Source organism: Saccopteryx bilineata, chromosome 2, assembly GCF_036850765.1.
Source record: "Saccopteryx bilineata isolate mSacBil1 chromosome 2, mSacBil1_pri_phased_curated, whole genome shotgun sequence".
In the NCBI taxonomy this organism is placed as follows: Eukaryota; Metazoa; Chordata; class Mammalia; order Chiroptera; family Emballonuridae; genus Saccopteryx; species Saccopteryx bilineata.
In genome coordinates, this window is record NC_089491.1 from 204,344,395 (window position 1) to 204,359,383 (window position 14,989).

Genomic DNA, 14,989 nt, shown 5'->3' on the forward strand with positions numbered 1-14,989 from the left:
TGGTAAGAATTTTAAATGATGAAGTTATATAAAAAGTACAAAAAGTGTCCATAGATTTAGTGAGTAAAAAGAGATGATTGACAAAATAGTCACAGTTAAAAGTAATTGCTAAGGCAGAACACAAAGTGAGGAACTGAGGGTAGTATGTATGTAGAGAAAGAGAGTAACAGTTGCTTTTAATTGAAGTTGGTTACAAAAAGACCGAGTGATAGGGAAGTGAATTGGAAGGTTTAATAAAGCTTGCTAACTGTTCCTATATTTTTTTGTTTTGCTTTTAACATAAGAAAGCTTAGATATGATTATATGCTAAAATAAAAGTAAATAATGTTAGAAATTTTGAAGATACTGAAAAGAAAGTAACTTTTAGAGAAAAATCCCTAAGGAGATGGGAAGTGAGAAGCAAGTAATTGCACAGAGGTAGTGTGATCATTTTAGATAGGAAAAGAAAAAATGGGTGAAAAGACAGTAACATACACAAAGAAATTTTGTTTGATTGTTAATTATGGAAGATATTATATAAGATTCAAAAAAAGTTTATACCTAGTGGCAATTTGCTCATTCTCTTTTTAAGAAAATATATCTCAATTCATAGACAATATACTTAAAAATAAGCTTGTGAATCAAAACTAATTTCAAGTTGGAGGTCTCCTGGAGGAGAAGGGAAGACCAGGAAAAGAGAGACAGACATAGAGAAATAGGGAAAAAGTATATATTATTCTTTATCATGCTAACGTAAATGTCTCTTTACCCTTAAAGTTCTATTTTAAAAACTTGCTACTTAAGAAAAACAATACTTCATTAAAAGCATCTTTAACGTAATATTAATCAACTGGAATCTAAAATTCTCTAACATTGAAACATGTAGTTCCTTCATGTCTTTGAGTTTACGTTAAAGAGTAACCATGTAAGTTAGTGGTAAATTAATTACATAATTGTGAACTATTGATCCATTGATAAAGGAGAAAACAATTAATTTTTTTTAATTATGATGGTTGAATTTTTTATGTCAAGCTGGAGCAAAACAACTTTTAGTTTACCTACCAATTGACCTTAATCACAATATATAAAGTAAACAACTTCCCAAAGTTAAAAGGTAACAATTTTAAAGCTATATAAATTTCAGGCTTAATAATCACTATTAATAAAGGTGTTTTAATTTTACAGACCTGAGAAAGTCAATTTTAAAAATTTTGAAATTTTACTGAGATGTTTCATGCTCAAAGCAGACACAGGAAAAGAAAGAGCTATTGCTAATCAACTCATGATGGAAGAGTTGAAAAATCTCTCTCAGTCTTAGGGTTACTCAGTTCAAGACTTAACCATAAAAAAGTGTTTTTAAATAAACTAATATATATATATATTAAATGACCACAAGAGATTATCCAAGGACTGTACCGTGGCTTCTGCAATTCATCTTGATTCTGTTAGCATAGATAAATACAAGCTTCTAAAGCAATGGTGATGCAGGATTCAAAGTAACAGAAGACAGGATTTTTCCTTTCAATTGATTTCAGGTGGTCTGTGTAACCTTGAGATCTTGTTATTACATAGAGATAAACAAAAATGGTAGAAAGTAGCATATACACTACTGAAAATCATCCCTATTCAAAGGTGCTGAATGTCAAATTTTCTTTAAAGCATAATCATTATTACAGTTTTTGATTAGTATCTACTAATAAAGCTATTGTGTAAAGAAAATTAAAAAATTTTTTCAAACATGTAAGATCACATGTAGTCATAGAAATGTGGCATAGAGAGGCCATAGAGCATTGTTACAAACCAGATCACAAAGCTCCATTACTACCTAAGACAAGTGATAAAATGACTGAGAATTCAATGTTATGAAAAGTCCAAACTACATATAAACTAACAATATAGTTATTTTATATTGCAGCTTCCTCTTTAATTACCTATGTTGAAATTCATAGTTCTTAAAAATTGAAGAGTGAGATGAATTATTTCAAAGGATAAAATAAATTCATATTATTTTTATAAAGTTACAAAAATATTTAGAATCCTAAATTAATAAAAATCAATGCATAAATTACTTTTAAATAAAATTCAGTGAGACAGTTATGAAATTGGGGTTAAATACTGTTTTCATTTAATTTTTTTGTTCTTTTTCATTAATATTAAGGAATTATATCTAGAAAAGTTTTCTTAACTATAGTGATCACCTAGATCATGATGAATGGCAAGTAGCACCAGTGATTTTAGGATGCAAAATGTGATAGTGTCAAAAAAGTCTCAGAATTACAGGCAAAAGGTTTGTTTCCTTTTAAAAACAAGAATATAATGGAAAAATGGAGAAAGCCCACAAAAGAAAATTACAGAATTTATTTGTCCTTCTAATCTATAAAAACATATTTTTATATTGTAAATTCTAAATAAAACATTGAGTCATTTTTTGTACATATATCAGAAAAATGAATCTAATAAATTTTCTCATAGTCTTCTCAGAGCATACAATATTATTGATCTCTCCCTGCTGCATTTTTATTAAAACTGAGTTTTTCAATCTATAATTATATAACATACTATAAGCAACACAGTCATGAGACTTTATTTTTTTTTAATTTAAAATATTTTTAAAAATTTATTTTAGTTAGAGAAAAAGGGAGAAAGAGACAGGAACATTGATCTGCTCCTCTATGTGCCCAAAGGATTGAACTGGCAACCTCTGAGCTTTGAGACAATGCTCTAACCAACTGAGCTATCTGGCCAGGGCTGTCATGAAACTTTGGAAAAAATGTTGGCCCTGGTCAGTTTGCTCAGTGGTAGAGCATCAGCCCAGAATGTGGATGTCTCTGGTTCAATTCCCAGTCAGGTCACATGGGAGAAGTGACCATCTGCTTCTTCCTGCCCTCTTCTCTTTTTCTCTCCCTCTTCCCACACCCCCCATAGCCATGACTTTGATTGAAACATGTTGGCCTGGGTGCTGAGGATGGCATTGTGGAGCCTCCACCTCAGGTGCTAAAAATAGCTCAGTTGTGAGCATTGGCTCCAGATAGAGGTTGCCAGGGGAATCCCAGTTGGGGCACATGTGGGAGTCTGTTTCTTTATCTCCCCTCCTCTCACTTGGAAGAGAAAAAAAGAAAAAATGTTTATAATAATTACAAAGTAAAAGTTTATTCTAATGACCCAATTGAAAGTAAACCTAGTGAAGATAATAAAACTTTTTAATGAAATATAACTGATATAGAAAGTTTAATAGACCATGAAAAACAAGTAACTTAAAGTATGATCATAAAACTATTTCAGAAAGGGTAAAATAAATCACTTTTTTTTTGTTATTGAAGTGCACTGTTTTTAAAGCAGTATTTTCAGCTGTAACAATCTCTTTGAGCAGATCAGTCAGAAACTTAAATGTAAACTATGTTCTTGTATAATTACTTCAAAAAATAGTATAATGTCAACTTTTATTTATTTCAAGAGAACAATTTGTACTGGCTTACAAATTTTACTGAGAATAGCATGTATTTTTTGAGGCTGTGTTAATATTTAAAATTGCCCTGCTGAAAAGCTATAAAGTGGGTCTTTATATCTTCATAAACTTCTATAGCTACATCTAATCATCATTTCAAAAGCTTTCTTCACTTATAAAACTAAAAAGAGATTACATTATTTATGTAGAAATTATAGGTGTGGCAAGTGTTGCTTAATCATTATTGGGAACTGTTGGACAGTTTTCAGAATCTCTATATCTGCAAAACCAGTTTTAGATAAAGATCAAGATCAGATTGCTATATTACTTGGCATAGCAACTAGTACAATAATCTGAAAATGGTAACAGTCTTCAATTATCACTCCTCATCACACTTCCCACCCCATACCAGCAAGATCCTTTAAATATTGTAAGTGACATATTATTTCAAATACATAACAGATTAGTTCAGGTTGGAAGAGACCTCAGGAATGAATAAGTCTAATGGTTAGCAAATGTTTTGTTTTCTTCTAAGAAAATGTACGTGGTATTCTAAAGATGAAAGACATTAAAGTGGAGCATCTTGGGTTAAAAGGAGGCCCAAGGTGCAGAGCTACAGTGCAACTTTGCTACCACTGTCATACTGGCTCCACAATAGGGCTTTATATGTGTATGTGGTGTTACAGATTAATATATATGATACATATAGATATAAGTACATATGCATATGTATATATAAATATTTGCATGATTTATAGTATATATTAAAATATAAAATATAAATATTATGTATATGTCTTTGTGTGTGTAATCTTTTTCTAAGTGCTCCAAGCATGAGTAACTTAATTTGACATGTAAGGGAAAAAAAATTAAAGAAAATGGAATCAGAATGCTTGCCAAATGATTTAATAAGCTTTATATCAGTTTATGACATAGACGTTTTTTAAAAATAGAAATCAATACTTCAACACTATATCTTTAATTTTAGCAAATGGAAATAAGCAACATCCGAAATTTTTATTCAGCATGACTAAATGAGGTTCTTTCCTCAAATTCGAACATCTGAATGTGAATTGACATTATTTACTACATTAAAGACAATAAAGGTGAGAAATCACATGGTCATCAGAATAGATGTATTGAAAATATTTAGGGATGATGTCAGAGTAATGGCGGGGTAGGAAGTGATACCGATAAATCTCTCCCAAAACTCAACAAGATCTTCAACCAGAAACAGAAAAACCTATCCTTGGAGCCTTCAGATGTTTCACAATATCCCTGAAGGTATGGTCGAGTGAAAAATTGGTTAAATATATAACCAAACCCCGAAGGAAATAGGGAGTAAGAAATGCTCTGCCTTCCTCACTAACATCAACAGGGCAGCTTTCACTGGGAACTGAGAATATAGAAACTAAGGCAGGCAAAGGGGGTGAACAGATCCAGGCCGCGGCACAATCGGCCAAACAAGGCTGTGGCACAAAGATCCAGGCCGAGGAAAAACTGTTCCTGTGGCAACCCGGGCAATACAAGCTAACATTCGCGCCAAACCCAGACAAATAAAGACAAGTGGGGCAGCCATTTTCCTTCATCCCCTGGTTGGTGCATGCAGATAGTGGGCAAAAGATTCCTTCCGAAGGCCCGGGAGTGGGTGCCTGTGTTACCACACAGAGAGGCAGAGTCAGAGGCCTTTGTGTGGGCCGAAAGCGAAATCTCCGGGCCACCCCAGTGCCCTGGGAAAGCCACGCACAGGGAGGGAGCGAGAACTAATATCAACACTGGAACTTTTCCGTGTGGGTGGGGGTTTCACTTAGAGGGTGAGGCGGCCAGCCTGATATCCTGGTCTGCGCGCACAGATAGTGAGCGAGAGATTCCACCGAGTGCCTCGGCAGTGTGCGCATGTGTTATCCCACAGAGGAGCAGAGTCAGGGGTCTTTGTGTGGGCCAAAAGCGGAATCTCGGGCTGCCCCAGCGCCTTGCAAAAGCCTTGCACGGGGACAGAGCAAGAGCCAATTCCAACGCTGGAACTCTTCCGTGCGGGCAGGGGTTTCACTCTGAGGGTGAGACTTCCGACCTGATATCCAGGTCTGCGCGCACAGATAGTGAACGAGAGTTTCCTCCAAGCACCCCGGGAGTGGGCGCCCGCCCATGTTACTGGACAGAGGAGCACAGCCAGAGGTCATTAAGTGGGCGGAAGCCCCGCCTGATTATGCTAGCGGCTCTGACTGACTGAGCCTTACCCAGAGCCCTGTGCTGAGTGGAATAGAGTGGGGAGTCACCAGCTCTTTGAGCCTCTTACTATCCAGGCAGAGGCAGCAGCAACCCCATAGCTGGATTATCAGGCTACTAATTGAGGAAGGAAAGACTAGGAGAAAGGCTCCAGGAACATGGACTCTCTCACTGGCGGAGCATATAAATGCTAATGAGCCTCGATTGCCAACGAGACTAAAGCACAATACATGACATCGCCATAGAGACTTATCAACTGCAAACCTCTAACTGAGAGTGCCAAAGGGTCAGAACCCAGAGTACAGAGTCACCGACCAGGAAGAGGGAGAGAAAAGAAAAAGCAAGAAGATAACCTCTCAAAATCAAGAATAATCTGCAGACTTTATAACCTATTTCATTTTATTATATTTGTTCATTTTTTTCTCTTATCTTCATTCTTGATATTTCTTTTTCCTCCTCCAATTTGGTCATTTAACTCTCTGTCAGTCTTTCTCCTCTCCTTGAACTACACTACCCATAAGTGTTACATCTCCCATTATCTTTTCTTTCCTCTTCCTTTCTCTTTATGAGGGTTGCACTCCAAAACCCTTAACTCTCTCTCTCTTCTTTTTTCTTTCTTCTTCTTTTAGTGGTCCCCTCTTTTCTCTCTCTCTCTCTTTCTCTCTCTCTTTCTTTTCTCCCTCTATATTAGTTTCTTCCTTTCTCCTTTACGTCTCATCTCATTCAAACCTCTATAATGAACAAATTATCTTATCTGGGACTCAAACTAATGTTTGTGGCATTTTGGGGGGTTTTGACTTCACCTTTTTAACTCACTAGCAGTACTCCCATCCCTGGCTCTCCATTTTATCTACTTCTTGTTCCACTAAATACAATAGTAATTTTTTAATTTGTCCCCCCATTTTCCTGTTTCCCTCTTATTCCTCTCATCATAACTCTTAGTCAACCAACACCTGAAAGCAAATAATTTTATTCTTGACACAAATTGTTATTTTCTCTTCCTTTTGTGGGTCCATACCCCCTTTTTTTTCTCTCTCTCTTTTTTTTTTTTTTGCCCCTTTACTTTTCCCCAATTCAGGCCCTCCATTACAGGCATTGTTTGTTCTATTTAATACAATATAATTCACAGTTCACCACAAGATTTTCTCAAGAAAGAGGGGAAAGGAGAGGAGAGGAAGAAAGGAGGGGGGGAATAATTTCCTTTTTTAATTTCTATTTTATTTTATTTTTATTTATTTTATTATTAATTTTTTAAGGAAAAAACACAACTTTTTTCAATTTTTTATTTTTTAACTTCTTATTCTTCATTAAATTTTATTAATACTACCAACAAAACCACCCTCAGATGCCATTAAGAAAGAGAAAATCAAATATCATGAATACAAAAGAAAGAGAGGTAACACAGAGAGATGAGGAAAAATCTATGGAGAAAAAATTTAATATCTTGGAAACCTTGGAGTTAACTGACAGAGAATTCAAGATACAAATCCTAAAAACCCTCCAAGATATACAAGAAAACACAGAAAGGCAATTTAGGGAGCTCAGAAAACAACTCAATGAACACAAAGAATATATTTCCAAGGAAATTGAAACTATAAAAATAAATCAAACAGAGATGAAAAACTCAATTCATGCACTGAAAAATGAGGTAACAAGCTTAGCTAATAGAACAGGCCACAAAAAAGAGAGGATTAGTGAAATAGAAGACAAGCAAGTTGAGGCACAAAAGAGAGAAGAAGAAAGAGACTCAAAAATTAAAAAAAAAAATGAGATAGCCCTACAGGAATTATCTGACTCCATCAAAAAGAATATCATAAGAATAATAGGTATATCAGAGGGAGAAGAGAGAGAAAATGGAATGGAGAACATACCCAAACAAATAATAGATGAGAACTTCTCAAGCCTGTGGAAAGAACTAAAGCCTCAAATGCAAGAAGCAAACAGAACTCCAAGTTTTCTTAACGCCAACAAACCTACTCCAAGGCACATCATAATGAAATTGGCACAAACCAACGGCAAAGAAAAATTCTCAAGGCAGCCAGGGAAAAAAAGAATACAACATATAAAGGAAGGCCCATTAGAATATCATCAGATTTCTCAGCAGAAACTCTACAAGCTAGAAGAGAGTGGACCCCAATATTTAAAGTCCTGAAAGAGAGGAACTTTCAGCCACGAATAGTATACCCATCAAAGCTATTCTTCAAATATGAAAGAGAAATAAAAGCATTCACAGATACAGAAAAGATGAGGGAATTTATCATCAGAAAACCCCCACTCCAGGAATTACTAAAGGGAGTTCTCCAATCACATACAAAGAAAAAAAAAAAACAAAGCCAGAAGTAAAAGCTCCAAGAAGAACACAATAAAACCAAATTTAAACTGTGACAGCAAAAAAAAAAGGGGGGGGGAAGGGAGAGGATGTAGATTAACAGTAGCAAAGGACGATGGAGTGCAAAAGTACTCACAAAATAGTGTGCTACAATGAACAGGGTAAGAAACCTTTTCATTACTTAAAGGTAACCACCATTGAAAAAACCACCACAGAAGCACATGAGATAAAAAAGATAGCAACAGACGAAAGATGTATGGAATACAACCAAATAAAAACAAAAGATAGAAAAATGAAAGAGAAAGATCAAACAAGTCACAAAACTAACAGAAAGCAATCTAAAAAATGGCAATACGGAACTCACTAAATGTAAACGGATTAAACTCACCAATAAAAAGGCACAGAGTAGCAGAATGGATTAAAAAAGAAAATCCAACTGTATGTTGCCTACAGGAAACTCATCTAAGTAACAAGGATAAAAACAAATTCAAAGTGAAAGGCTGGAAAACAATACTCCAAGCAAATAACATCCACAAAAAAGAAGGCGTAGCAATACTCATATCTGATAATGCTGACTAAAAGACAGCAAAAGTACTCAGAGACAAAAATGGCCATTTCATAATGGCTAAGGGGACACTGAATCAAGCAGAAATAACAATTCTTAATATATATGCACCAAACCAAGGCACACCAATATATATAAGACAGCTACTTATTGACCTTAAAACAAAAACTGACAAACAAACAATCATACTTGGAGACCTCAATACACCGCTGACGGCTCTAGATCGGTAATCCAAACAGAGAATCAACAAAGATATAGTGGCCTTAAACAAAACACTAGAGCACCTGGATATGATAGACATCTACAGGACATTTGTTCCGAAAGTGCCTGAGTATACATTTTTCTCCAGTGTACATGGATCATTTTCAAGAATTGACCATATGTTAGGCCAAAAAAACAACATCAACAAATTCAGAAAAATCAAAGTTGTACCATGCATATTTTCTGAACATAAAGCTTTGAAACTAGAATAAAACTGCAAAAAAAGAGGAAAAAAATCCAACAAAAATATGGACACTAAACAACATACTTTTAAAAAATGAATGGGTCAAAGAAGAAATAAGCACAGAGATCAAAAGATATATACAGACAAATGAAAATGACAATATGACATATCAGAATCTATGGGATGCAGCAAAAGTAGTAATAAGAGGGAAGTTCATATCACTTCAGGCATATATGAACAAACAAGAGAGAGCCCAAGTAAACCACCTAACTTCACACCTTAAGGAACTAGAAAAAGAAGAACAAAGACAACCCAAAACCAGCGGAAGAAAGGAGATAATAAAAATCAGAGCAGAAATAAATGAAATAGAGAACAGAAAAACTATAGAAAAAATTAATAGAACAAGGAGCTGGTTCTTTGAAAAGATCAACAAAATTGACAAACCCTTGGCAAGACTTACCAAGGAAAAAAGAGAAAAAACTCATATAAACAAAATCCAAAATGAAAGAGGAAAAATCACCATGGACACGGTAGATATACAAAAAATTATTGAAGAATACTATGAAAAACTTTATGCCACTAAATTCAACAACCTAGAAGAAATAGATAAATTCCTAGAAAAATACAACCTTCCTAGACTGAATCAAGAAGAAGTAGAAAGCCTAAACAGACCTATTAGTAGAAAAAACTATTAAAAACCTCCCCAAAATTAAAAGCCCAGGCCCTGACGGCTCTACCAGCGAATTTTATCAAACATTCAAAGAAGACTTGGTTCCTATTCTACTCAAAGTCTTCCAAAATATTGAAGAAGAAGCAATACTTCCAAACACATTTTATGAGGCCAACATAACCCTCATACCAAAACCAGGCAAGGATGGCACAAAAAAAGAAAACTACAGACCAATATCTCTAATGAATACAGATGCTAAAATACTAAACAAAACACTAGCAAATCAAATACAAAAACATATTAAAAAAGTAATACATTATGATCAAGTGGGATTCATCCCAGAATCTCAAGGATGGTTCAACATACGTAAGACGGTTAACGTAATACACCATATCAACACAACAAAGAACAAAAACCACATAATCTTATGAATAGACGCAGAAAAGGCTTTTGATAAAATACAACACAATTTTATGTTTAAGACTCTCAAGAAAATGGGTATTGAAGGAAAATATCTCAACATGATAAAGGCCATATATGATAAACCATCAGCTAACATCATATTAAATGGCACTAAACTGAAGGCTTTCCCCCTTAAATCAGGAACAAGACAGGGTTGTCCACTCTCTCCACTCTTATGTAATGTGGTACTAGAGGTTCTAGCCAGAGTAATCAGACAAGAAATAGAAATAAAAGGCATCCATATCAGAAAAGAAGAAGTAAAGGTATCACTTTTTGCAGATGATATTATCCTATACTTCGAAAACCCCAAAGAGTCCACAAAAAGACTACTAGAAACAATAAGTCAATACAGTAAGGTCGCAGGATACAAAATTAACATACAGAAGTCAATAGCCTTTCTATATGCCAACAATGAAACATTTAAGAACGAACTCAAAAGAATAATCCCCTTCATGATTGCAACAAAAATAATAAAATACTTAGGAATAAACATAACAAAGAATGTAAAGGACTTATATAATGAAAACTATAAACCAATGTTAAGAGAAATCAAAAAAGATATAATGAGATGGAACAATATACCTTGTTCTTGGTTAGGAAGAATAAATATAATCAAGATGGCCAAATTACCCAAAGCAATATACAAATTTAATGCAATTCACATCAAAATTCCAATGACATTTTTTAAAGAAATGGAGCAAAAAATCATCAGATTTATATGGAACTATAAAAAACCCCGAATAGCCAAAGCAATCCTAAAGAAAAAGAATGAAGCTGGGGGCATTACAATACCTGACTTCAAACTATATTATAGGGCCACAACAATCAAAACAGCATGGTATTGGCAAAAAAATAGACACTCAGACCATTGGAACAGTATAAAAAGTTGAGAAATAAAACCACACATATATAGTCAATTAATTTTTGATAAAGGGGCCAACAACACACAATGGAGAAAAGAAAGCCTCTTCAACAAATGGTGCTGGGAAAACTGGAAAGCCACATGCAAAAGAATGAAACTGGACTATAGTTTGTCCCCCTGTACTAAAATTAACTCAAAATGGATCAAAGATCTAAACATAAGACCTGAAACAATTAAGTACATAGAAGAAGACATAGGTACTAAACTCATGGACCTGGGTTTTAAAGAGCATTTTATGAATTTCACTCCAAAGGCAGGAGAACTGAAGGCAAAAATTAATGAATGGGACTACATCAGAATAAGAAGTTTTTGCTTAGCAAGAGAAACTGATAACAAAATAAACAGAAAGCCAACTAAATGGGAAATGATATTTTCAAACAACAGCTCAGATAAGGGCCTAATATCCAAAATATACAAAGAACTCATAAAACTCAACAACAAACAAACAAACAATCCAATAAAAAAATGGGAAGAGGACATGAACAGACACTTCTCCCAGGAAGAAATACAAATGGCCAACAGATATATGAAAAGATGCTCATCTTCTTTAGTTATTAGAGAAATGCAAATCAAAACTGCAATGAGATACCACCTCACACCTGTTAGATTAGCTATTATTAACAAGACAGGTAATAGCAAATGTTGGAGAGGCTGTGGAGAAAAAGGAACCCTCATACACTGTTGGTGGGAATGTAAAGTAGTACAACCATTATGGAAGAAAGTATGGTGGTTCCTCAAAAAACTGAAAATAGAACTACCTTATGACCCAGCAATCCCTCTACTGGGTATATACCCCCAAAACTCAGAAACATTGATAAGTAAAGACACATGCAGCCCCATGTTCATTGCAGCATTATTCACAGGCCAGGACATGGAAACAACCAAAAAGTCCTTCAAGAGATGACTGGATAAAGAAGATGTGGCACATATACACTATGGAATACTACTCAGCCATAAGAAATGATGACATCGGATCATTTATAGCAAAATGGTGGGATCTTGATAACATTATTCAAAGTGAAATAAGTAAATCAGAAAAAACCAGGAACTGCATTATTGCATACGTAGGTGGGACATAAAAGTGAAACTAAGAGACATTGATAACAGTGTGGTGGTTACCGGGGCAGGGGGGAAAGGGAGAGGGAAAAGGGGAGGGGGAGGGGCACAAAGAAAACTAGATAGAAGGTGACAGAAGACAATCTGACTTTGGGTGATGGGTATGCAACATAATTGAACGACAAGATAACCTGGACATGTTATCTTTAAATATATGTATCTTGATTTATTGATGTCGCCCCATTAAAAAAATAAAATTATTTTTTTTAAAAAAAGAATGCTAGTCTTCAGAGGAAAAGAAGATATTATTTAGTCTAGAATAGGTCAAGAGAATACTTTTAGTTTCTAACTTTCATGTTCCGTGTCAAGTCCCTAGGCATATGAATGCCATGTGAAGACCTGACTCTCTTGCCAGCTTTGGTTCCTAAAGATAGTTCTCTATCTTTTCAATAAACATCACTCCCTTGTGAAAAAAAATATATTTAGTGCCTGACCAGGCAGTGGTGCAGTGGATAGAGTGTCGGACTGTGATGCGGAGGACCCAGTTTCGAGACCCTGAGGTCGCCAGCTTAAGCACAAGCTCATCTGGCTTGAGAAAAAAAGAAAAAAGGCTTACCAGCTTAGACCCAAGGTCACTGGCTTGAGCACGGAATTACTCAGTCTGCTGAAGGCCCGCAGTCAAGTCACATATGAGAAAGCAATCAATGAACTAAGGTGTCACAACAAAAAACTGATGATTGATTCTTCTCATCTCTCTCTGTTCCTGTCTGTCCCTATCTATCCCTCTCTCTCTGACTCTCTCTCTGTCCCTGTAAAAACCAAATAAACAAAAAACCCCAAAATGAAAAAAATATTTAGCCAACTCAATATCCATTTATGCAAAAAGTATCAGTAAACCTGGAATAGAAGTTATTCTTCAGTCTTACAAAAGTTAACTATGAAAAGTTTTGTTAACATCATATTTATTGGTGAAACAGTAATGATTTCCTCCTAAGATCTAGAACAAGATAGTTATATTCAATATTGTACTTGAAGCTTAGCCAGTGTACTAATTAAAAAAATAACATAAAAGCATAAAAACTGTAAAAAGAGGATAGAACTCTCTCTAGTTGCAGAAGATATGATTGTATAGAAAAACCATAGGAAATGTAAAAATATCTACTTAAGTTTATAAGTAAATTTTTCAAGATTATAATTGTAAAGGCTAATTTAAAAAATCAAATGTTTTGCTCTATACTATCAATAAACATTTGGAAAATGTTATTTTAAATGAAGTTTTACAAAGTAACTCAGGAATAAATATGAGATAATATTTGTAATACTTCTACACTGAAAGAAAATATTGCTGAAGAAACTGAAGAGGACATCAATAAAATATGAGATATACCATGTGTATTAATTAGTCTTATTATAAAGATGGCAATCCTCTCCAAGACTAATCCTTAATGCAATGTTAATGAAAATCTAATTAGCTTTCTTGGTTTTTAGACATTGACAGTTATTCTTTTATTTTGTTGGAAAAGTTATGGAAATTTGGAAACAAGTTAGAAAAAGAAACAAAGCTAAAGTCAGAATAGTATTGGCATAAAAACAGATGTACAGATCAATGGAACAGAAAAGAGAATTCAGAAGTAGTCATATTATTATGGTCAATTGATTTTAGATTTAACCATCACTGTAATCCAATGAGAAAAGTTGGACTTTTCAAGAAATGAATCTGAAAGAACTAGGTATCAGTAAGAGGGAGAAAATTCTTTTTGACCTCTATTTGTAAGTAGAATGATTAAAATAAGGTACCTGTTGAGTCACCGCTGCTGCTAATGTGCCCCCAGAACTGTCTCCTGAAATACAAATTCGGGTGGGATCCACTCCATAATCTGTAAGAATTTTATTCTGAAGAAAATACTTGACTGCAGCCATGCTATCTTCAAACTGAACTGGAAAGCGGTGTTGGGGAGCGAGTCTATAGCTTTAAAACAGAAAAAAAAACTTATTTAAACTGTTTTAATAAGTACCATTATGGTTATATCCATCTATCGATATGTAGCTTTCAAGTACCAAATAGATTTAATTTACGATTTGGGATTATTGTTTAATCTGCCAAAAATTAAACCTGAGTTTTCTACCAACACTTTATTAACTGAAAAAATAAAAACTGATTTAAAGATTTTCAACATCATAGCTAAGGTCCATGGATGGCATTGCTTGTGAGGAGTAAAAGAAGTGTTATGAACACCCTGATATTGTAGTTACAATTTTTAGTCCAATTCACTGGGGAACAAATTTTTTTTTCATTTTCTGTTGCATGAGAATTTAGAACTGTTTCTATGTATATCTGCATCACTGATTCCAAACCTGAAATTCGTTTTATGGTTCAATGCTCTAGTTTTTATGCAATTATAATTTCTTTTTGTTACAGTTAATGGCATGCATTGGTTTTTAAATTGGAGTAAAAGGGCAACAACTCTTGGATTGAACATAACCACAAGGCAATTAATGTTTTACAAACATCACTTTTACATAATTGTAGTTGTTTTTAAATGTAAAAAATTATTATCTGATAAAAACACTCTCTTATTTTGTTTTAAGATTGAATCATGGCTCCTTTGAGTAGGTGTAAATGTAAGAATAGTCCTGACATTTTCTGTTATATATGTGGCTGTTACACACTTCAACGTCAAAGGCACAGTATTTCATCATTTGTGACACGTGCATATATTGCCTATTTTCAAGTTCCCTTTGGTGATCAAGACAAGAATTGGGCTCCTCATATTGTGTGTCATAATTGTAAGGAAACGCTTCATGACTGGACAAAAAGAAAACACAAAGGAATGCCTTTTGGTATTCTCATGGTTTGGCATGAACCTAAGGACCACAGCAGTGACTGTTA

The 14,989-nt window shown here is 34.4% G+C and overlaps 1 protein-coding gene across 1 annotated transcript in view; it reads right to left on the reverse strand.

Annotated features, from left to right (window-relative positions):
• AADACL2 (arylacetamide deacetylase like 2) overlaps nt 1-14,989 on the reverse strand; it is a 34,523-nt gene that overhangs the window by 6,400 nt on the left and 13,134 nt on the right. The window contains exon 4 of the mRNA XM_066254919.1: nt 13,897-14,068. Coding sequence (XP_066111016.1) covers nt 13,897-14,068 — 172 coding nt within the window. The remainder of the gene's footprint in view (nt 1-13,896; nt 14,069-14,989) is intronic.